The sequence below is a fragment of the Prunus avium genome, chromosome 1 (assembly GCF_965620075.1).
Source record: "Prunus avium chromosome 1, drPruAviu1.hap1.1, whole genome shotgun sequence".
In the NCBI taxonomy this organism is placed as follows: Eukaryota; Viridiplantae; Streptophyta; class Magnoliopsida; order Rosales; family Rosaceae; genus Prunus; species Prunus avium.
Window position 1 is genome coordinate 8,484,425 of NC_142284.1, and position 21,810 is coordinate 8,506,234.

At 36.1% G+C, this 21,810-nt stretch overlaps 2 protein-coding genes and 1 long non-coding RNA gene across 5 annotated transcripts; 2 read left to right on the plus strand and 1 right to left on the minus strand.

The window, feature by feature from the left end:
- The first annotated feature begins 1,992 nt into the window (after window positions 1-1,992).
- On the plus strand, window positions 1,993-3,636 carry LOC110764109 (gamma-glutamyl peptidase 5-like). The gene is made up of 2 exons (XM_021967030.2): window positions 1,993-2,809; window positions 3,005-3,636. Exons 1-2 carry the CDS (start codon window positions 2,492-2,494, stop codon window positions 3,434-3,436), a joined length of 750 nt encoding a protein of 249 aa, XP_021822722.1. The 5' UTR covers window positions 1,993-2,491; the 3' UTR covers window positions 3,437-3,636.
- A 780-nt stretch (window positions 3,637-4,416) lies between these two features.
- Window positions 4,417-12,118, minus strand: SDG4 (SET domain group 4). 3 transcript variants are annotated; one of them, XM_021966173.2, is made up of 11 exons: window positions 11,631-12,118; window positions 10,922-11,068; window positions 10,065-10,229; window positions 8,581-8,607; window positions 7,943-8,057; window positions 7,625-7,718; window positions 7,276-7,369; window positions 7,049-7,127; window positions 6,140-6,311; window positions 5,392-5,472; window positions 4,417-4,878 (listed from the first exon to the last, which is right to left on the minus strand). In XM_021966173.2, exons 1-11 carry the CDS (start codon window positions 11,976-11,978, stop codon window positions 4,722-4,724), a joined length of 1,479 nt encoding a protein of 492 aa, XP_021821865.1. In that variant the 5' UTR covers window positions 11,979-12,118; the 3' UTR covers window positions 4,417-4,721. The 3 variants fall into 3 exon arrangements, with proteins under 3 accessions (XP_021821865.1, XP_021821873.1, XP_088108743.1); XM_021966181.2 differs by having other exon boundaries at window positions 7,625-7,706; window positions 11,631-12,088; XM_088252617.1 differs by lacking the exon at window positions 7,943-8,057 and having other exon boundaries at window positions 7,625-7,722; window positions 11,631-12,088.
- A 3,413-nt stretch (window positions 12,119-15,531) lies between these two features.
- LOC110764134 (uncharacterized) lies at window positions 15,532-19,728 on the plus strand. The gene is made up of 2 exons (XR_002527858.2): window positions 15,532-16,701; window positions 17,922-19,728. It is a non-coding gene; the product is annotated as an uncharacterized LOC110764134 (long non-coding RNA).
- Window positions 19,729-21,810: the final 2,082 nt, after the last annotated feature.

Consider the following 21,810-nt stretch of genomic DNA (forward strand, 5'->3'; position numbering starts at 1 on the left):
ATATGGTGCAGCTTTTGAACCCTTTTTATTTTTCTTGGCTCAAGCCAAAACAATAATCTAGTCATGATCACTCAAAATGTTTTAATCCTTCCTAATTTGTTATAGTGCATTTCTTTGGACTCATAAGAAATTATTAGGTTCACTGAGAAGTTAGTTTATATAGGGAAATTGCTTTTCGTTTATATAAAATGGCTAATACTTTTAGGGTTGATTTTTGCTTTTTCTAAAAGGAAAAAAGAAAGAGATAATCAAACTTTGACCGGAAGTGCGAAGGTAAAACGAGAATTAATTAAATTAAATTTTACTATCATTTGTTACATTTTATTATTATTCATAATTTATTTAATACAAGTTATAGTCTAAACTACAAGGAAGTGAGATTTCTCACACGGACACAACTATGATGTTGTGGGTATTCGAACTTGAGACCTTTGGTCTGAAAGTCAAGGCCCTTTTCCAAATCCATAGAAAAGCGGTCAGTTTATATATCTATATTTGCCAAAATTAGGAAGGAGAAGGGGAAAACTCACACATAAGGGTAGCATAGGGACTTGAACCCATGACCTATGTTGTATGGACATGGATACGGCGACACAGATACGCAACACATGGACACGTTTAAGGTGCTTTGGAAATATATAAGAATGTGTTGATTGTGTTCATATAAGTGTGAAATGAATTTTGTGTGGGACAGAATCCAATCCAATCCAACCATATATTAAAAAAATTTGTGTGAAATGAACTTTCTGTTAACAGTAGTGTATGAAATGAACTTTCTATTAACAGTAGATTGTGATGTTTTTATACTAAAAAATTAAGTCCTCATGTTTCACGTGAATGGTATGCTTTTTGTCTATTTTGTTTTTGCTAAACAAGATATGCTTTTCTTTTGCTTTCAGTAATGTATTAGTGATATGCATCCATTCTCTATATACTACAAACAAAGATTAGTCATTTTCCGTAGATTACCATTACTAATAGGCATGTTTACTTATTAAAAAATGGAGTACTCACGTAATCAGAGAAGCTTGGAATATATAAATTAAGAAACTAGAATTGGATCAATTACCCGCCCTAATTGATCTGATTCTTGATTTTGAGGGTATTGGATTACGAATTTTAAAAGTCATAAAACTAATGTATTTTTAGTGAAAAAATAAAGTGAACGAATTGTTAAAAATGTCTAAACTACATATATAAACCATTCACTCACTACAAGAAAAAAGGTCAGTAGTGACCAATTTCCTTGTGACCACATGAATAATGGTCACAAATACAGTGAATTTAATGACTAATAATACTACGTGGTCACTAAAATAATTTACCCCTATTTTTTAATTTTCAATGACCAAATTTTCTGACCATTATTTAAATTAGTCACTGAAAACAACTGAAATTATATAGTTAGTGACGAACAACAGTACTGTTGTGATATGATATTATTATTATTATTATTATTATTATTATTTTAATATAAGTGATAGTCTAAATTATAAGGAGAGAGGGGGGTTTTCATACACATTACCAAGGTGTCATGGAATTTCGAACTTGGGATTACTGATCTGCAAGTTAAGACCTTTTTTCACTAGGTTAGACCTCGTGGCGTGATTGATATGCTATTATTTGTATTTTCCCATCATGATTTAAAAACTCTATACTAGTTTTTAAGAAAAACCATTTTATCAACCACATTTTTGAAAAAAAAAAACTTATATTATATCCCTACTCACACTGACATTAAAAGAAAAAAAAAGACTATTTAATGAGGGTAAAACAGTATTTAAAAAACAAAAATAAACTAAACTTCTCCCATGTTTTTCTCCACCACTCTTCCTAGTTTTTCTCTTCTTTCCTCAGTAATGACGTTCAATCCCACATGCAGAGCATGAATAGAAATCTCTAGTATAGATTATAAAGCAAATTCCATCAATCAACTCTACTCTTTCTCTCTTTAGCTTCTAAATGAACCCTTCCTCAAAAACGTATCCGTTCTGATCGTTTCCCACAATATATGTAACCTTTGTTTCTGAAATTACGGTTTTTGCAATCGTTTTTCTTTTCTTTTTTGTTAGATTTATTTTATGTAATCTTTGTAAGGAAGCCAATGCTCTATATATCTCCATCATTATAAACTTTCCTATATGTAAATCAATTTTCTTCCAACTTGTTACTCTCATCTGATTCTGTGCTAGGTTTTTTTATTATTTTTATTTTTCCCAAATTTCTTTGGTTATTATATTATTGGAATTTTTCTATGCACAAAGGGGCCCAGCAAACTTTCCCTATATAAAGGGCCTATTGCTCTACATGAATTCACATACCAAAACTGCCATCTTCAGCTCTCTCCAATTGTTTCTCTTAGGCACAAATATTTTGTCCCGCATTTTAGCTACCAGAATCTCAACTTACTTCATACCCTTGACCACTACTTGCCCATATTCATTTTTGGATTGATCTATTTTCAAACTCTTCTGCTCTTTGCTCTCCTAAGATGAAGGTTGAAAAACAGGCTAGATATGCACTTCTGCTAGCAGCAAGGGACTCTGAGTATGTGAAGAAAGTGTATGGCGGCTACTTCAATGTGTTTGTAGCAGCTTTTGGCGCAGAAGGAGAGAGGTGGGATTTGTACAGAGTTGTAGAGGGAGAGTTTCCTGACATGAGTGAGCTTCAAAACTATGATGGCTTTGTGATCAGTGGCAGCCCTTATGATGCTTATGGCAATGACCACTGGATCATCAGACTTTGCTTTCTCTTGCAATCTTTGGATGCCATGGAGAAGAAAGTCCTTGGCATTTGCTTTGGTCACCAGGTACCTACGCTTTCCACTAAATATAGCAACCTTTTTACTAAATATCTGACAAGAGAATATTACCCGCGTTTTTTTTATTTTACGACATGTGATCTAATTTTTTGTATGCACTTTCTGTTACTAAAAAATAAAAATAAAAAAATAAATTTTTTTTGAGTAGTTGCTAATGTGTCCATGGCTACTTGAATTGAATAGATTTTATGCAGAGCACTGGGAGGAAAGGTTGGGAAGGCTTATACAGGGTGGGATATTGGGCTGAGGAAAGTGAAGATATTGAAGGACTTGTCGCCATTCAGCTTCTTCGACGGCTTGGATGAAATCCCACCAGCCCTTTCGATCATCGAGTGCCATCAAGATGAGGTCTGGGAAGTTCCTTTGGGTGCTGAAGTGATCGGATACTCCGACAAGACGGGGGTCGAAGTGTTCACCATTGGAAGCCATGTTCTTGGCATTCAAGGCCATCCTGAGTACTCCAAGGACATCCTTTATGATCTCATCGACCGCCTTCTCAACAACAACTGCATAGAGAAAGGTTTTGCTGAAAACGCAAGGTCTGCACTGCAGTTGGCTGAACCAGACAGGAAGAGCTGGGAGAAGATCTGCAAGATTTTTCTCAAGGGAAGATAGATTGACTGGCCGGCCCTCTTTCCCTCATCAATGGCAGTGTTTTTGGGTTTTTTTTTCTCTTTTTCTTTTTTCTTTTTTGTTCTGTTATGTAACTGGATGGAGGGCCCAACATTTGTCAGCATAAACATGCCTAACACATTGCGTTTTCACTGAAAGTGTAGTATATATTACTGTTCAATCAAAGATGATGACTTTACTTAGCTGTGATGTGAAACTCGTTGTGTTTTGTCATTGGAATGCCTTGGAACCTTGAAAGCCATTAAAGGAACACAGAGATTCCGAGCCAAGTTGGAGTGTTTTCAGATGAACTTGTGTTTGGAATTTTAGTGGGAAAGTTGAACTGGATTCCAAAGTCTTTTTTATTCTCATTGTGCATGTCAAGTTTGATTCTGAAAACAATACTACATCTCTTAAGCATATCATCATTTTAACATATGATTTCATGATTCAGATAATTTTTTTCTGCGGATTTTGTTCAAGGACTATTCCTACAAGAAATAAAAATTTGAAAATAAAAGTAAGAAAATGAAAAATCATCCTTGGGATATGGCAGAGGTGACGCCACCCAACCAAACCAAAACCCTTCGCATGAGAATTTCAATTTCTAAGAACATCGCAACCGGATTGCAATTTTTTTTAATGTAGAGTTGACCCAAGTTTCATCAACACCTCAATGTAGATCCTAAGTTCTACAAGTTGTTAAGAAGAGGAAAGTCTATCGAATAAAAATCAGGTTACGAAGTTTGACACTAACTTGACTTGTTTATTATTCATGTTTAGCGGGTCGTGCCATATTCGTGTCCGCATCCTGCATCGTTAACTTCATGTTGTTTTTTAGTGGTGTTGTCATGTTGTGTCCAAAATTTCCACCCCTAGTGATTTGCCTCATCAACATCTTAAGAACTGGAAACTGGGCTTTACAGTACCAAAAGTGGCACGCCTATAATAATCACAGATTGACTTTGATAATATGGAAAGAATGAACAAGAAGGTCAATTTTCTTATTTTGATCAAATGTAACTACATATCCCCACATGGGCAAATCAATTACAGGCTTTACTAATGCACTGTTTTACGGCCAATACAAATGCTGCAGAGGATTGAACAACGTTACAATCTTACAAGACAAAATGTTCCTTAGATTGTATCCAAACAATAACAAGGTGTGATTATTTAATCTGTGTTTTTTTAATTTTTCTTTTTCTTCTATTTGCCCACATTTCTTGATATGGGCAATCCACAACATCAGATGGAGATACAACAAAATACGTCTATGTGGGAGAAATCATTGAGTAATGATTGCTAGGCAAGCAGTTGATGTTCTTTTGCGTTTTAAACCCCAGCAAAGTTCCACCTTATTAATCTTTCTCTTGCTTCCAAGGTAGCCTTGACAATTTGGAGCACCACAATGGCACTTCACCTCGGGTCCGAATTGCACGAATCTACAAAATATTATATTCAAAATCAAAATATTAGGAACTAATGCTCTACTAAATTCTCAAATCCCATTAATCTGCAGATGTCAAAGAACTTCATCCTACTTTTCAAAAAAAAAAAATCAAGCTTGAAATTAATTGAAAAGACAACTAAAAAGAAGTTGAGTCCCAGAAACTTGAAAAATGAGCATCTTACTGTTGAATTAAACAGGTACTCAAACAGGTTTACAGGAAGCAATAATTGTTTTAGAAGCCATAACAAATAACCCTTTCTCTTAACAAAATTTGTCCCTTTCGTCAGAAGAAGGTTTGCAGCAAAAGCAGAGACATAAGGAAATCAGAAATTATTTGAAGTTCATGACAAACAACAATTGTTTGAAAACCAGTCAAGAACAGAATAAATATTATTTTCCAACATAAAAGTTTGAAATTTATTATAAACATGGAAACACAAATGTTGAGACATGGGATCAACAAACAGAAACTAAACAACCTGGTACAAGTAAGATCAGGAGGTACCTGTAATCGTATGTTAATGCCTCTCCAACTTCTATTGATCTTGCAGCAAACACACCCACCCGTGTTTCACCCTCAACTTGCCTGCAAGAAAACGACTTGAATATTGGTTGGGAGCCTAATTCTATGCTGAAAGCTTTATCCTAATGAGAAGAAAGAGAATTCATTTATCTGTATAATTAATAAGGATTGCTAACGCAACTAATGGGAACTGCTTAATCGGATCATTGCTAACTCTTGATTTCCCCAAGGAGAGAAACTGTCTTGCACCCATAAATCAAGAAGCTCAATTACTAACCCTACAACTAACAACTGGAACACAAATTCTTGTCTAAAAGTTACAACTCCTTAGCAACAACTGTGCTCACTTAGACACATTGATGATCTTTAGGTCCATAAATCTTGTCTAATGCATGTAGGTTCCACAATGGAACTCGGGCGTAAATGAATCTGACATGCACCACGGCCATAGGACCCGTCTTTATATGTGATTATTGGTCTGACCATGAGAATTGACTACCAACAATTTTTTGACAAACATGTATAAAATCAGTAAATCACAGACTAAACAGGAGCCCAGTGTCCCAAAAGAGGCCAAGACTCGTTGATAAACACAAGCACATAGTAATTGTTCTATAACATGCAAAACAATATTCCAAGAGAAACTGAACCATAATCCTAATGGAATGTGCAAGTGAACTCTGTCCGCAAATTCCAAAGCAATTCAAAGACAACGTTAAAACATACTAACCACTTTTCAAGGACACAGTTGGGATCACAGCCGTGGTTCAAAAATCGAGATGGATTTCCTTTGAAAGTTGCATCAATTGTAAAGTCTTTTCGAATTTCACACATATAGAAATTCTGCACCTCTTTGTACTTCATGTCCCAAAGCCTTCGTTCGCACAAAGCATCATCAATAACTGAAACAGAGAAAATAAGTTTAGAACCATAAAATTCAGGTATCCAGTTTGAAATTGGGAATTCACTCTTCAGAACCATAAAATTCGGTTATCCAGTTTGAAATTTATAGTTGCATAATGAGATTATAAATTCCAAGCAGAAGAAAACGTAATGGTTTGTCAAAATTGACGAAAAAGAAAATAATGTTTGCATACAGTTAAAAATTCAAAAGAAAGTCACCATATTTTAATGTTCTAACCAGATTTTCTTTCCTTTCCCCTTTTTTTTTCTTTTAAGACTTAACTAGAGTTTATTAGCGCTCCAAATTGGATATTTTAAGTACGCATGGATACCACTGAATTCTCTTTTTTGAATGGGACTAGTACCCCAATGAGGGAAACAGAAAATTCTGTAGCTGCAAAACAACAAGCATGTGATGAATCAAATTGAAATTAAGAAAATGCTTCAAAAGGTGAGCACTTTACTCTTACTGTATGACTCGAATACATAGCATCGCCCCAAAAATAAACAGGCAATACTCTAAAAAGAAACACATAAAATGCTTGATGAGAAAAGAAAGCATGAGAAACACAGATGCAGTCAAGAACAGGAGCTTAGTTTTTTTCTCATTTTTTTTGTTCTGAAAATACCATAGGCAACTTGAAAATCAAAGAGAAGAAATTATGAACATAAAATGCAGCCTTCACTGTTGTTGATTACAATATACTCTAAGAAAATGTAAGGAGAAGAGAATAACCTTCCCCGATGTACTCAATTATAAAATCGCCTTTCTTAATAGATTCAGCTGCCTCTGCTCCCCAACCGCAGTGTTCAGTCTGAGGTGAAATCAAACATTATTTCGTACAGCCATACAGGGGACAAAATTCGCCTCAGTACATAAAATGTAACCAAGAATATATAATAAACTCTACTTGAAGAAAATAGAAGGTTGACTTGATTCTCCTCAAACATACGATTTCTCACCTTTACGATTTTGATCTTCTTTTCCTTGCGAAATGGTCGGTTTGAGCAATTTTCTGAGCAATGGCAAGCCTTTGAGCAGCTTATGCATTGACCCCTGTCAGATAATTCATATGTCACAAATATGGCTGAGGTATCCATGAAATTTTCAGTTTAAATGCAGAGAGTTTTCACTTGAACAGTGAGGATTAACTTAAACATATGGGTGAAATATCAGGTACTACTGCATTTTGAAATATGGGGAAGTGTTGATGCACATTAATTTGGAAAATAGGATACAATATTGACAACATATACCCTAACAGCTATAACATACTTCATCAGTCAAAATATGGAAGATAGTTCAAAATACCTGCAAACACAATCCTCGGAGCATATGGAAGTGCGACATGTGCATCCAACATCATCATCAATGCCATCACGCTTCTTCTTGACTAGGTAAATATCTAACTTCAGTCAAGATAGATGCCAATGTAGTCATAATATTGAGAAATACTTCTAAATAAATAAAAATTACCAACCAAAACAGAATGACAACTGTTTCTCATCAGGAATCAAATGCTCAGTTCTCAACATTTTTCCATAAACAATTCCATACACAGATTTAAGTCAAAAACTTTAACAACCTCAAGTAATTGATCCAATGTAACAAAGGGCATATATAGGATACTACGCCTGATGTGCACATATGGAGGTGGCTCTAATTTAATATCCATATCTTTCCAAGTCAAGTCAATCTTGAACTCCTCATCAGTGTAAGGCAGAGGCAAGCGACAGAATACCTCCTAAATTTTGAAGAGAGTCAATTAGTCGTGTATATCACATATTTATAAGAACTAGTCAAACATTATAGTTCCAGAACTGGCTAAGCTAAGCCCATTTTCTGAGTTTTTCTTACACTGGACGTCTAGGATTTAGGTATAATTTGTAAAGGAGGCTTTATGGTAAGCTTTAAAAAAATGAGACATCCGCACTATATCAGTTAATCCAGACATCAAAAACAAATTGTAACAAGTAGAAAAAAAAAATTATTCAGTTATGGAACTTCATAAAAAAAACTTAATTTGTTAGATTTAAATCTCAAGAGACAAAAACAAAGCTCAGTTTTCAGAGAGATCCAACAATTTTCTCTATTGTACCGATGAAACAACTTATGTTAAACAATTTCTGACAGTAACCAATCTGAATATTGCATACTGCAACTGATGCAATATAATGCATGACACGAGTACTTCACATATTTAGCCATGTTGATGTAACTTCATATATGTATATATTAAAGATTAACAAGCTCTTCATAAGTCTGACCTCTATACTGCTTGTCGAAACCACATGCTGCTCATTCAACAAATAGATCAGTCCTGTCAACCAGCCTAATCAATGAAAAATACAGATGACGAAATAAACTTCAACAAAAATATAAGATATTCTATGCTAGTTTTAAACAAACTCAAACTATATAAGTCAGCCTCAAATCATTTGCTTCCCTCTGACAAACTGCAAAATCACATACTAAATAACAACTCACTTGGTCCACATGATTAAATTCAACACATAACTTTACTTGAAAATGAAAAAAAGTTCATATATCAGAACAAGACACGCAATACGATAACCAGCTTACAAGAAGCAGACTTACGTAGACACAGACTTATCGGGCACACTATGTGTGACTGACATAGCTGACTTATACTGTTCCTAAAAGAGGGAAAAATAGTTTTAAATGTTGAATTGAAAACTTAAAGAACTTCTCAGTGCCACCTTAATTAGAACGGAGCAGAAAGTTTAACTCTTTGTTTTTCTGCTTTCTTTTATACTTGATGACAACAATTAATGTAGCCTCAGATGACTGTACGAAACCAAGAAATAACCCCTCACATGCGAAATTATAGAAGATGAGCCTTCCCTTAGGTGGAAAAGGAGTAGGTCTTAGGTAAAGGCAAGAGAGGTGCCAATTTTGCAATTATTTTTCTGCTTTCTCTAATACTTGATGACAACAATTCATGTAGCCTCAGGGCCTTCCCTTAGGTGAAAAAGGCGTATGTCTTGGGTAAAGGCAAAAGGGGTGTCAATTTGGCAAAAGGAAACCATCTTTCACACCAGATCTGTTTCCGCATATCATATACTCTATTTACTGTAATCTTCCTGCAGAAGGATATAAACTTTAGTGATTTAAACTATTTCATGCATAACCATTCCTCAATTAGCATTCTGATCAAATGCATCAAGAAAAGAGGTACAAGAAAAGAGGTACAAGAAAATGAACTGGTGAGACTTCTTGTTCCATCATGTGCATGCAGACTCGTGCGCACACATACGCATCTTATGTCACTAGTTCCCCTTGCTTCACTTCCAGAAGTTCTACATTCCCATTGAATGCAACAACAAAAAGGCTATAGTATAAGCAATGGAACTGCAGGAAATTCTTGTTCTATTTTATGACTACATATAAATCATTTACTGACAATATTAGAATAAAAGTGACAAAGTGATTTTATAGGAAAGGAAAAAGAAATATACAAACATGAAGGATGATCCTCTGAGTCTCTAACTCAGTTGCATGAGGATGCATGTTAGAAAGAAACATGAAAAATCCTCATGGGGACCCCCATCAATTTAGCAAGATATGAGAATATGATGAAGAATTCATCCACTTATACAAAGGTACCTTCTTTTGTTTGTAGCACATTCACATTAAAGTGAAAGACAATAAAGACAAAGATTGTGGTGTAGATGTACCAGAAAACTAAATCAGAATCAGAAACTACTGATTAAGGAAAGAAGAAATTGACCTTCCTATCCTGCCGCCAATCTGTAGGATGCCTCCAACAAACAGCCTTCCCTGGCCGGTCTTTCAAGTAAATCACTTCATCCGGCCAAGCTGCACATTTATCATGTGACGCTATAGGGCATCGCATACACCGCCAATCTACCCTCTGTCTGCAAATGAAGCATGCCTGCTCAATGAAGATGCAACTTCTGTAAGAAATTTTGTACATTCAAATTTGTGTGTGTGTGTGTGTGTGTGTGTGTGTGTGTGTGTTTAAACAAAAAGATCCTTCAACAGATATCAAGAATAACATGACAGGACAACAGAGGAATGTTTAAACATTTTTGTTCTATAAAAGTAAAACAGGATTTAGTACATTGTGAAGGATAGAAGAAATCTGAAGCAATAGTAGACACTTTCAGAATTTTTAATTACAACTCCTTAACATCTGCGGGAAGAGTGCAAAAGTTTATCCGCTATAATTATGATACCTAAAATGATTTTAACGTTAATGTTGCACCATTAAATACTAACATTTATATATGAATGAAAATTTCCATTTATAAGACTCATATGATGGTCTCCGTGTACCAGTTACCAGTATGAGATGGATAAACTCTACATTAGCCAGGCCAACACCCTAGTAATCAGTATAGTCATTGTAAGGCTTACATCAGAATCAATGAAGAACAGAATGTCCACAGTACTCTCTCAGAACAAAATAAGAGCAACCTCTTTCTCCCAAACGCTGACATAATTATGATTTATTGTAGAATTGCTTTTTGCACCTTTAACATGCAGAAAGCAAAAGAGCATGGCACAAAATTAAATAAATAAATAAATAGAACCAACAGTATGATTATTCTTGTCAGATCTTACATGTTGCTGACACTTGAACTTTTTCATATTAGAGATTCGAAGCCTTTCCTTCACACATTTCCCATGATACACTCCTTGACAACCACGAACAGAGCATACCACCTCCTCCCCAGGGTACACATAATAATGGCAAACAAGACATTCAACCTGAAATGAAACCAAAAGTAAAGAAGAACAAGGAAAAAAAGAAAGAAATGAGTACACTTTGTGAGTGAAACATAAAGTAGGAAAAAATGCAATAAAAGCATCATAATCAGAAGAACTTTAAAGAATACCCAAGGAGCCATCCATACTTTAAATTATTAAGGCTTTCCATACATCTATCAAAAGGAAAACTTATTCACTAGTTAACTTTGTGAAAAGAAACTCCCAATGCTCAACTTGGATATCCATTAGTTCATGTGATTACTCTTTAAAACCCCGCCTCAGTCATTGAAATTAATCTCAACTAATAATCTTGGTCAGAAAAATATTCCAATATGGAATAAGACTGATATACCATGTATGGTAATTCTTCATCGAACCCAAATAAGATCCCAAAACGAACAAAGAAACTACTCTTGCCCCCAAACCCGAACATAAAAAATACCCATTCTCGTCAAATCGCAAACATCAAAAAGCTAAAAGATTGAAACTTTTCCCTCTTTTACTTCTCTTCCTCCATTTTCCCAGCAACCAAACAGCAATTCAAAACGAAAAGTAAATTTACCAATTTCTTTGCGCCGTCAAGAAACGGCAACGAGCACCGCGACTCAGGAATGCCCAATTCCACTCTGTTGGAAACCCATTCGCGCACATTGTCCTCCAAACTCTTGCCGCTGGAGATCTTCTTCGATCTGTCCACCAATGGCCGGCTCCGCCGGAAAACCCTGATTGCAGCGCCAGTGCTGACCTCGGCATTGTGCAGAGTCGCGAACCTCAACCTCTGGTCCCAATCGCAGTCAAGGCCTAGGGTTTTGACCAAGCTCTGTTCGGGTGAATCAGTGAGCAATTTGAAGTTAGGGGAGGTCGTGAGGGTTAGTGAAGCTGAGAGAGAGAGGTTTCCGAGGTCCGGCATTGTTTGCAGAGACAAAAGAAGAATGAAGGGAAAAAAAGAAGTTAAAATTGAATGCGTATATCTGTAGAGAGAGAGAATACTACCGACGAAAAGAGAGAGAGAGAGAGAGAGAGAGAGAGAGAGAGAGAAATGAAGCGGGGGTTTTGGGCGGGAAAGTTGAGATTTGTCAAAATTGTTGTAGAGATGGTGTTCAAATGAAATTACTAGTAAGGTGCTCCTTATGGCGGGAATTTGCGAGACTGCCATGTGGCTAAATGGTTGGTAACATTGACCAGTTTTTTTCTTCGTGGTTTTAAATATTGAAAATGATTAAAGATTGGCATATATTGGCTTAGCCAAGTTGATTAGAGCTCCCCAGTCTGTACTAGAATTCGAATCTCCACCGTAGTTTAAATTACATTAAAATAGAAATCAAATGTCTAAAAGCAGATTAATGCCTAACTACGACCGAATGCCTAAATACATCCCAATGCTTTAAGCAGCCAGTGTCGAGAAGTAATCTTATCTATGGATCCGTAGGTAGGATGATTTTCTACACATGTCACAATCCACAAATAAAAGGAAATCACATCAATCAAATAGTCAACACAAAGTGAATATGGGAAAAACTCAGGATGGAATAAACATCAAATCAAGTATTATTACTCATTTTAAATCATATGCATGGGTCAAAGGATTGAAGGTATTTTGGGTCAATCATGGGAAATGATGGAATCAACCAAAGTCAATACTATTTATCAATGAACAATTAATACTGATTGACGAATTTTAAGGCCAATTGATGGAAGACTAAATTGAGACTTACTGAATCCCCTATAAATATCAAGTTGTTAAAGATAAGAAGAACCATCGACATAGCACACAACTTGTCATTTTACATTCACTTTGATTCCTATCGTAGGAGTAGCGGTCATATAGCTCGTAGTTTAGTTCTTATTTTTTCCGCTCTAGTATCCTTAGATTTCAACTATGTCTTTACATTTTAAAACGCTCTAGTCTAGTTTACATTGTTGTTCATTTTGTTTTCAATTCCATTGCAATTCAATTCGTTGTTTAATCTTTATTGTTCTTATTAATCTAGTTTACTTTACACACTCGTATTTCAATTATTTATTTTACGCAATTTAAATTATGCACATGTCTTTAAATTCTTTACTCTATGGACTTTTAGTTTCCGTACTAGTCTTTTCAATTCTATTTAAATTCAAGCACATTTACATTTTATGCTATGGTTCTTCATTTCATTATGTTTCTCGCAATTTATTATTATTTTAATAATCCTGGGCAAAAGAGGCCAAGCCCCATTTCGCATTTCCAATGGGTTGTAGTAGCTCGGGATGATGGGGGCCACCAAACCCTCGAGTCAGAGCTTGTGCTCGAGGGCTGGTGACATCAAGTTGTCGTCAACGCAAGCGATTCAATTTTTTTTTACCGTTAACGTGTGGCGTACACTCTCTAACAGTAAAAAAATTTCAAAATCCTGTGTGCTGACCCCAGCTTGGGGTCAGCCCTGCTTTCCGCCAACAGCTACAAGCCACGTGTCGTTCCTTGGTGTCTATGATCCTAATTTTTCCTCCAATCTAATGGCTGCCAATTTTTTTGTAAAAACAATTGGAAAAAAAAAAATCAATCAAAAAAATTCTGATTTTTTTTTTCTATAAATACCCACCAATATTCTTCACTTTCCACACCAAATCTTCATACATTTTCTTCTCTTTCCAATATTATTCACTTTCCACACTAACTCATACCTCTTACACCATATCCTCTCTATCCTTTCATTTCTCAGATTTTAGAAAACACATTTGTTGCTCCCAATGTTTTACATGAGGAGGTTGTTGGAAAGGCAAGAGCGAGAAATTGAAGAAAGAAAGCCCAAACGAGCTGAAGAAGAAAGGGAAGAGGAAGAAGATGATGATCAAGTTGTTATGGCAGTGGGTATGCTCCATCAATCAAGCCAAGGACAACGTGGTTCATAAGTCGGCCATGGCCCGAACGTGGACAGACGTAGGCATTCTCAGGGTAAGAATCTCTTGGAAAATTACTTTATCCCAAATTCGTTGTACTATACTGTTAATTTTCAAGGGCGATATAGAATGCATCCTATTTGTTCAATAAAATCATGCATAATATTTGCAATTACGACGCATACTTCATTCAGAAGTTTGATGCTATGGGGTTTTGGGGCTTCTTATGGAGCAAAAGTTTACAGCTTCTTTAAGAATGCTAGTGTTTAGCGCATCAGGTGGATGAAATTGTTAGGATGAGGAAATCCACTATCCTAGAGAGCTTGGTCAGATTCTGGAATGCAATCGAAACTCTCTACACGAGGGATTATCTACGCAAACCTCTGCCTATGGACCTCCAAAGGCTTCTACAAAAAGCCAAGGCTCAAGGTTTCCAAGGTATGATTGGAAGCATCGACTGTATGCATTGGCAATGGAAGAATTGTCCAACTGCCTAAAAATGAGATTATGGGAATATGAAGGGCCAAAAAAGTATCATTCTGGAAGCCATTACATCCTTTGATACATGGGTTTGGCATCCCTTTTTAGGAGTTGCGGGATCTCAAAACAATCTAAACGTGCTTGGTCAATCCTCGGTGTTCAACGAACTGTTGAGAGGTCAAACCTCTCATATCACCTATGAAATCAACAATACCGTCTACTCAGGTGGGTACTACCTAGCAGACGGAATTTACCCGAGGTAGAAGATATTCGTCAAAACAATTCCACATCTCCAATCGGAGAATGAAAAATCATTTGCTGCTTATCAAGAGGGTTATAGGAAAGATGTGGAAATGTGTTTTGGTATACTTCAAGCTCGGTGAGCAATCATTAAGGGGGCTGCTTGTATAGGTGTTTCAGAGCATTATGATGACATGCATCATCCTTCATAACATGATTGTGAAGGATGTGTATGATTATGATGAACTAGAGGTGTTCGAACCCAATCCCATGAACACGACATTGACAAGAATTTATGAATGACCCGTGGGAGCAAATGGACAACCACTGCAACACGAATCGTTGATTAGAGACGGTCGTTACAACAACTGTATGATTGACCGTTATACGGGTTATATGGAAATGCAATCTTCTTATGTTCATGAACGACGTCAAGTTGACTTGATGGACCAGTGCTGAGAGGTAATGATGGTCAATGAAGTCAAGTTTAATGCTTAGTTTTTAATTATGCTTTGTGTTGATGTATACCTTGTTTGTATTTTGTTTTGAATTATGCTTTGGTTGTGTTTTGTAATGAATTATGTTTTCTTTGTGTTTTGTAATGAATTATGCTATGTTTTGATGTATGTAATGTGTTAAATAAATAGCTATATTATTGAAAATCTTATAAAAAATATAAGATGTAAATTTTATAATAAATATTACCACGTGACAACCGAAAATTTTATCTAAATGAATCGTTTAAGTAAAAAAATTAAAACGAATAGCATTTACCTTTTGCCATCACAATAGATGGAAACACATCTAGCATTTTACAAAGATTGGCACTATTCACTGAATATTAACATTCATTGCCTCCCCTGTCATTTGCCATGGGTGAAAATGCTCTAAGATCTCGCGACAGTCAGAAAATCCTGGTAATTGTTTGCTTCAGGCCCATTACTTTCCCAAATCATGTTCGAAGTTTGAATAGCGCTGACCTTTAGTCGAATATTATTTGATTTCCAAACCTCTCTCTCTCTTCACAATTTGCAAACTTCTTCATTCTTCATTCTCTCTCTCTGTGAAAGTGAAAGTGAAACACAGTTGCGTTTGAGTTCACTAAGTAAATCAAAATCAGCGAAACCCTAAATCCACCCACCCACTATCTCATTCTGATCGAATCGTTTTTGAATTGATCACTTTTTCACTTTCGTCAATTTGTCTTCTTTCTTTTTCTGCGTTGTTGTTTATGTGAATTTGAAGAGTTGTGTTCTCTGTTCTTGGTTCTGGGAATGAAGGGGAAAATGGAAGGTGATTTTCAGTTTGGGTCGAATTCAAATTCTTTGGATCTTCTCTCTGAGGTTGCAGTTGTTGTCAAAGATTGGGAGGAAGAAGATGTTGAGAAGGCCATGGCCATGGCTTTGAGAAGCTGCTGCAACCCACTTCAGGGATTTTGGTTTGATTGGTATTTGGTTTATGACAAGGCCACGGTCAAAATAACGAATAGGTTTCATCATCATCATCATTCGCCTTGGATATGTTGCTTCAAGTTACAAGCAATCAATTGATGGAGTTGAAAAAAGCCAACACGTTCAGAGGCATATGCGTAGTCTTTCTTATAAGTTGGATGGCGGAATCATGAGAATCGCAAGAAAGTCCTTTAGCCCTCCTCATATTGGAACTTTTATTCCTTGGTATCTGATGGATTGGGATGGAATCATGAGAATCAATTGGCAAAAACAACCTTCTTGCCAATTGATTCTCATGATTCCATCCCAATCCATCAGAGGAAGAAAAGGTCCAATATGAGGAGAAGACTAAAAGGGATTTCTTGCCAATTGATTCTCATGATTCCGCCATCCAACTTATAAGAAAGGATATGCAAGAATTAGAAAGGGTTTTGGCAGAGAAGGGTACTGTTGACTTCACACTCTTCCCATTCAACGACATTTGCATGCACAAGAAGAAAGCTGCCAAAGTGAATGCAATGAAGCTCTGCTCATTCCGGCTTAACTCCCCTTCCTGTTCAAACTGTTAGTGCATACATATAATGAGTAAGGTCTTTAGTTTTTTGTTATAGAGATTCTTTGGGTTTCTTGTTTCTGAAACCAATTCATTAATTGATTACACTATAAATCATTATATATAGTTGATTGAATTTAATTGTTCTGCTTTTCGTATAAAGCATTGAATTGTATTATGTTATCTCTTCAATGGAATGAATCTTCAATGGGGTTCTGTTCATACTCAAATTGAGGCAAGTTTCATTTGTCCTGCCTGTCCATTTTTATATCCTTTTCCTCATTAATTCATGCTTCATATTTGGAATTGAATTTTTTTAATTAGATTATGCATATGTTATTTTCTAATTATTTGGTTGGCTAATATCATCATTCTACTTATGGAGGAGAAGAGAAGAGCTATCTTCTTTATTGTCTCACAATTTTTTAATCTGTGGCTAATATTTGTGGTTGGTACCTATTGTCCATTTTTGTTATTGTGTCCCACATGGCTTTCATGTTTTTTTGGGTAAAGTAAAAACATCTAAGCAATGCAAAAATCTCTATTTTGGTTAACTGGGGTATAATTTTGACAAACATGATACAATATTCATGAAGGATCAACTTTTGAGTCTTGGATCATCTTGTTTAGTACTTTCAGCTAGATTGGATGATTTGTTTGGTGATTCTGTAGTGATTATAGTTGGAGAGAGGAACTATAGAGGCATGAGCAAGAAATGTCTGTTGGTGCAGTTAATAGCATATTTTTTAACCTTTAGTCAATTTGCAATGTAAAGTGTAAACAGCATATCCTTCTTGACTATGCACTGTTTACAATCAATCAAACATCCAACACCTTAGAGGATGCTAGTTCTTCTTACTGTTCAGTATCATTACAAGTTGTTGACTTTTCATCCTTCAACCTCTGTAAAACTTAGACTTATCTCTGAATATCTTTGTTACAGTGCTTTAGTTCTCTTTCCATGGAGCTGACCCTTTCTATGGAATTAGGATAAGAAAATCTGTATAATTAAGCTCATCACTAGTATAGAAAGTGGTGAATTTGTATAATTCCCTTCACTCTGTGAATTTGTACAATTATGCTCATTACTCGTGTAGAAGAACTGTCCCTCCACTCAGAAAATTTGTATGTTTAGGCTCTGGAATAGTATGTGGTGAATTTCAACTCTTTCAACTCTTTCACTAACCAATCTTCAACTTTCCTTTGATTATTACTTGAAGTACTGGATTAATTGTCATATCTGAAACTGCAGCTAGTCCTCTGTAATTCTTGAGCAATTCTTCTCTGTGGTTCTGATTTCTACTTCCTTTCTTGAGCAACGAGGAAGAAAAAAGAGCCAACCAGTTCACTGCCTCAGTGAAGAGGTCGTTCAGAAAATGCAAATGAGAATGAAGCACCGGTGGAGAGCATTGCTTGTAAATGAGGTAAGATTCTTATAAGCAACCAAAACTAATCTCGAAATTCAAAATTATGTGGTTGAAGATAAGAGAATATTTAGCTCACAATCAGACATATCACATGGACCTCTCGTTGAATTCTTATAGCAGCCAATAGTGACAAGCCTAAGCTCATGAGTCCATTTGGAGAGCGATGAACAACAGAGTAATGAGGATGAAATGTCTATTGGTGCAGTGCATAGCATATTTCTTGACCTTTTGACAATTTGATTTCTAACCAGCATATCCTGCTCTATATCCTTCAGGCATAATATTTTTTTTAAAAAAAATTTGGTTCGCCATGCCAGCCTATTATTTTTATGTTCAGTAACAGTGAACTTATCTACTTTGACCACCTTCTTTTTGGCTACTTATTAATTAATCTGACCAGAACCAGGAATAAAGAATAAAACATTAGTTGAAGAAGAATGAGAACTTTGTGTCAAGACTTTTCAGAAGTTTTTCCCTAAAATAGTTACATTAGGTTTCCAGAGTAAATATGAAACACTAAAATGTATTAGGTTTTGGTACACTATTAAATAGAGATTCTTTTCCTCAAAAAGAAAAAAGTTTCTAAGTTTTCTTTACATGGCTGTTCTTGTTGCTCTCTCTCTCTCCCTCTTCATTTATTTTTCTCCCAACCTTCTCAGTTTCATCTCACTTTTTGAGGCTATCAAATATCAGTTATGTGCTTGGTGCAACATTTCTGTATATGTACTATGTTCACTGCATTGAAAGTCTTGTTTACCTGATTGTTCTTGTTGTTAGGTCTCTCTTTATCCCCCTCCCCCTTTCCTCTTTTCCTGATCTTCTCGCTTTCATCTCAGTTTTTGAGGCTTTCAGGTATCGGTTGTGTGCTTGGTGCAGGATTTCCGAACATGTACTGTGCTCACTATACAAGGGAAGTTTCTCTAGAACTTATATTGATCTATATTTTGCTATGAAATGCAAATCACACTTATGCATCCAAATCTTTCAAGGTGGCTAAGCATTTTAAATAAGTCTTGGATGGTCTACCAGGTTTACGTTGTTTTTCAGCTGATCATATGAATTATCTTGATTGATGATTATGTATGGACAACTTGTCTGTCTTTCCTTGTATGTTTATTAAACTGTAAGCTCTCTTGTATGAAAAAAGAGGTCGGTGTATTCTTACTCTTGTTAGGTGATATCTTGCTTCCTTACTCTTGTTTTGGTTGGGATTTCATCTCAAAAGTAAATTTATAATTGAAATTATTTCTTCTGAAAGGTTATATTTGACACATGATTGTTATTTTTTTTGGGATTCCTGAGCAATGTTGTTTGAAAGATTTTGTAGGGTTTGCAACAAATTGAATTTATTCTTTGTTTAGCCGAAAAAAAAAAAGGTTAGAAAGAGGGTGAAAAAAGGCGTGATGATCCTAAATGGCTCAACTTCACATTCCCTGCTTGCAAAATGGATACTTCACATGCCCCATTCCCTTTATTCTGAAATTACAGCTAAATTCTGATACTTAGTTGTAAGAAAATACTTAAAGCATTTGGATGGAATGAATTTGATTCTTGCATTTACCAATTATGAAGGATTGAATTGTATTTGTGTAATCTCTTCAATGGAATAAAATTGTGCTATGGTTTTCTCTCCATGCCAAAATTGAGACTCGCACACTGTTCTGTCTATTTATCAAATTATGATGCATTTCCTCAAATTTAATGCTTCATATTTGGAATTGAAATTCATTTGTTAGATAGATTATACGTAACTTGATTTCTAATTGTTAGCTGGTCACAACATCAATTCAATGAGGCATGAAAAGAATGTGTCGACATGTGAAAAATAAGAGAACAGAAAACAGAAAGAGTGGCTGAGGGAAATGAAAATGTGTTTATTCATTGGAATATTGTAGTTGTATAACGATTCTAGTTTTGCTTTAATTTGAACTTACATAATATCAGGCATGAAGCAAATTTTATCAGGAATATCATTAACGAGATCACTAGACGATTGAACAACAGCTACCATACATGTAGCCCCCCTACCAAGTTGGAATAGATTTTCGGGTGCAAGCTATCAGTGAATGTTTGGGCGTTGGATTCGATGATGTTCGCATAATAGGAATTTCTGGTATGGGTGGAATGGTTAAAACAACAATTGATGGTAAAAGTTTCCTTGAAAGGGTGAGGAAAAAGCAACTGGTTGGTCTGCAAAAACAACTTCTTTCTGATATCTTGAAATCAACCAAGATAAAGGTAAGTGGTGTTGTTGAAGGGATCAATGTGATAGGAAAAAGGCTTGGAAGCTTAAAGGTACTTCTCATAGTTGACGATATTGATAGTGTGGAGCAGCTAGACGCTTCAGCTGTAAAACCTTTGGTCAAGGGAGTAGAATTATAACAAGAAGAGATGCACAGCCAAAGCTAAATACACTTGAAGTCGACCAGATATATCGAGCGCAACCAATGGAAGAAGAAGAAGCTCATGAGCTACTTAGCTGGCTTGCCTTTTTGATAATAGGCATGAAATCAAAAGGATCAGATAGAGTCAGGTCCACAGTATTCCGGGAAGGAGCAAATAAGTCAGTATTTGTCTTCCATCTGCAATACAATTTGGGCACCCAAAGCTGCTGGGGATTCTTGCATACTAATCTCCCTTTGAGGGATATCCATGGGGAGGGCCCCTAACTCTGACACTGCTGTGATCGATGGAGATTGTACCAGGGAGCGATCATCGGCATTAGATAGCCCAACACGTTGGCAAAGAGACTCTACTGCCCCCACAACTTGGTGACGGCATGGCAGGGATGAAGAGGAGACAGAGTCCTCCAGTTCATTCCTATCTTGGGAATTAGACCGCCAAGATCGATCATCAGAACTACCTTGATCACTCGATCCATCTTTGTTCCAGAAGCCCTCCTAGCGTGGATGATTACCCGTATCCTTATAAGGAGGGAAAATCTCTGAGGGGCGACGTGCAGATGTGTCAATAAATTTACCCCATAAATTTGTGGCACCTTCTAAATCAGCAAAAGCAGAAGTAAACTGAACAAGCAAACTCGGAGTGAGAGAGCCATGGGTGATTCTATATTTCTTAATACACACCTGAGTAGAATGTCCAATTCTCCTGCATGCAAATCAATATTCAGGAAGGTACTCATTTGAACTCAATCAATTTCTCTCCAACCTCCGAAAAGGTAATCGTTGTCTGACGAATGAGAGGCATGGTGACATCAAACTGCACACGAATGCGAATAAATTGGCCTACAAGATTAGTTCCATCATGGTTATCCACCCAAAAAAGATCCCCCAATGTGGAACCAATGGCCTGGTAAACTGTTACCATCATACAAAAGCCATATACATCATGTAGTTGTACCCAGAAAGTGCCATTCGTCAGAGGCATAGAGTGCATACTACCATCATCCGATACTTCCACCAGCAAAATCAAATAACGTCGATACGCCTAGGGTTCCATGTCAAGAACTCTTCTCTGATCTCGAGCACTAACAAAGCGCATCAGAACTTGTTAGAGTCTATTTCCTTGATTATGACATCCTCAGTTCCTTTCCATAAGTGAGAAAAGATTTTGATAAATACATCACGGTTGATAGGTTGATTCGTAAGGACTTTAGCCATGAGGCTATATAGGTAAAACCAATAAAACTATCAGAGATTGCCAAAGAACCAATAACCGCACCAGCATGTTCTCTTGGCATGAGAACCAATCGAC

Bases quoted from the DNA above. Each gene is read 5' to 3' on its own strand.
- LOC110764109 (XM_021967030.2), top strand. From the start codon at position 2,492: ATGAAGGTTGAAAAACAGGCTAGATATGCACTTCTGCTAGCAGCAAGG. The intron at 2,810-3,004 runs GTACCTACGCTT...TGAATTGAATAG, and splicing joins GCATTTGCTTTGGTCACCAG to ATTTTATGCAGAGCACTGGG.
- SDG4 (XM_021966173.2), bottom strand. From the start codon at position 11,978: ATGCCGGACCTCGGAAACCTCTCTCTCTCAGCTTCACTAACCCTCACG. The intron at 11,069-11,630 runs GTAAATTTACTT...GTTTCATTTCAG, and splicing joins TTGACGGCGCAAAGAAATTG to GTTGAATGTCTTGTTTGCCA. The intron at 10,230-10,921 runs GTAAGATCTGAC...TTCATTGAGCAG, and splicing joins AGTTCAAGTGTCAGCAACAT to GCATGCTTCATTTGCAGACA.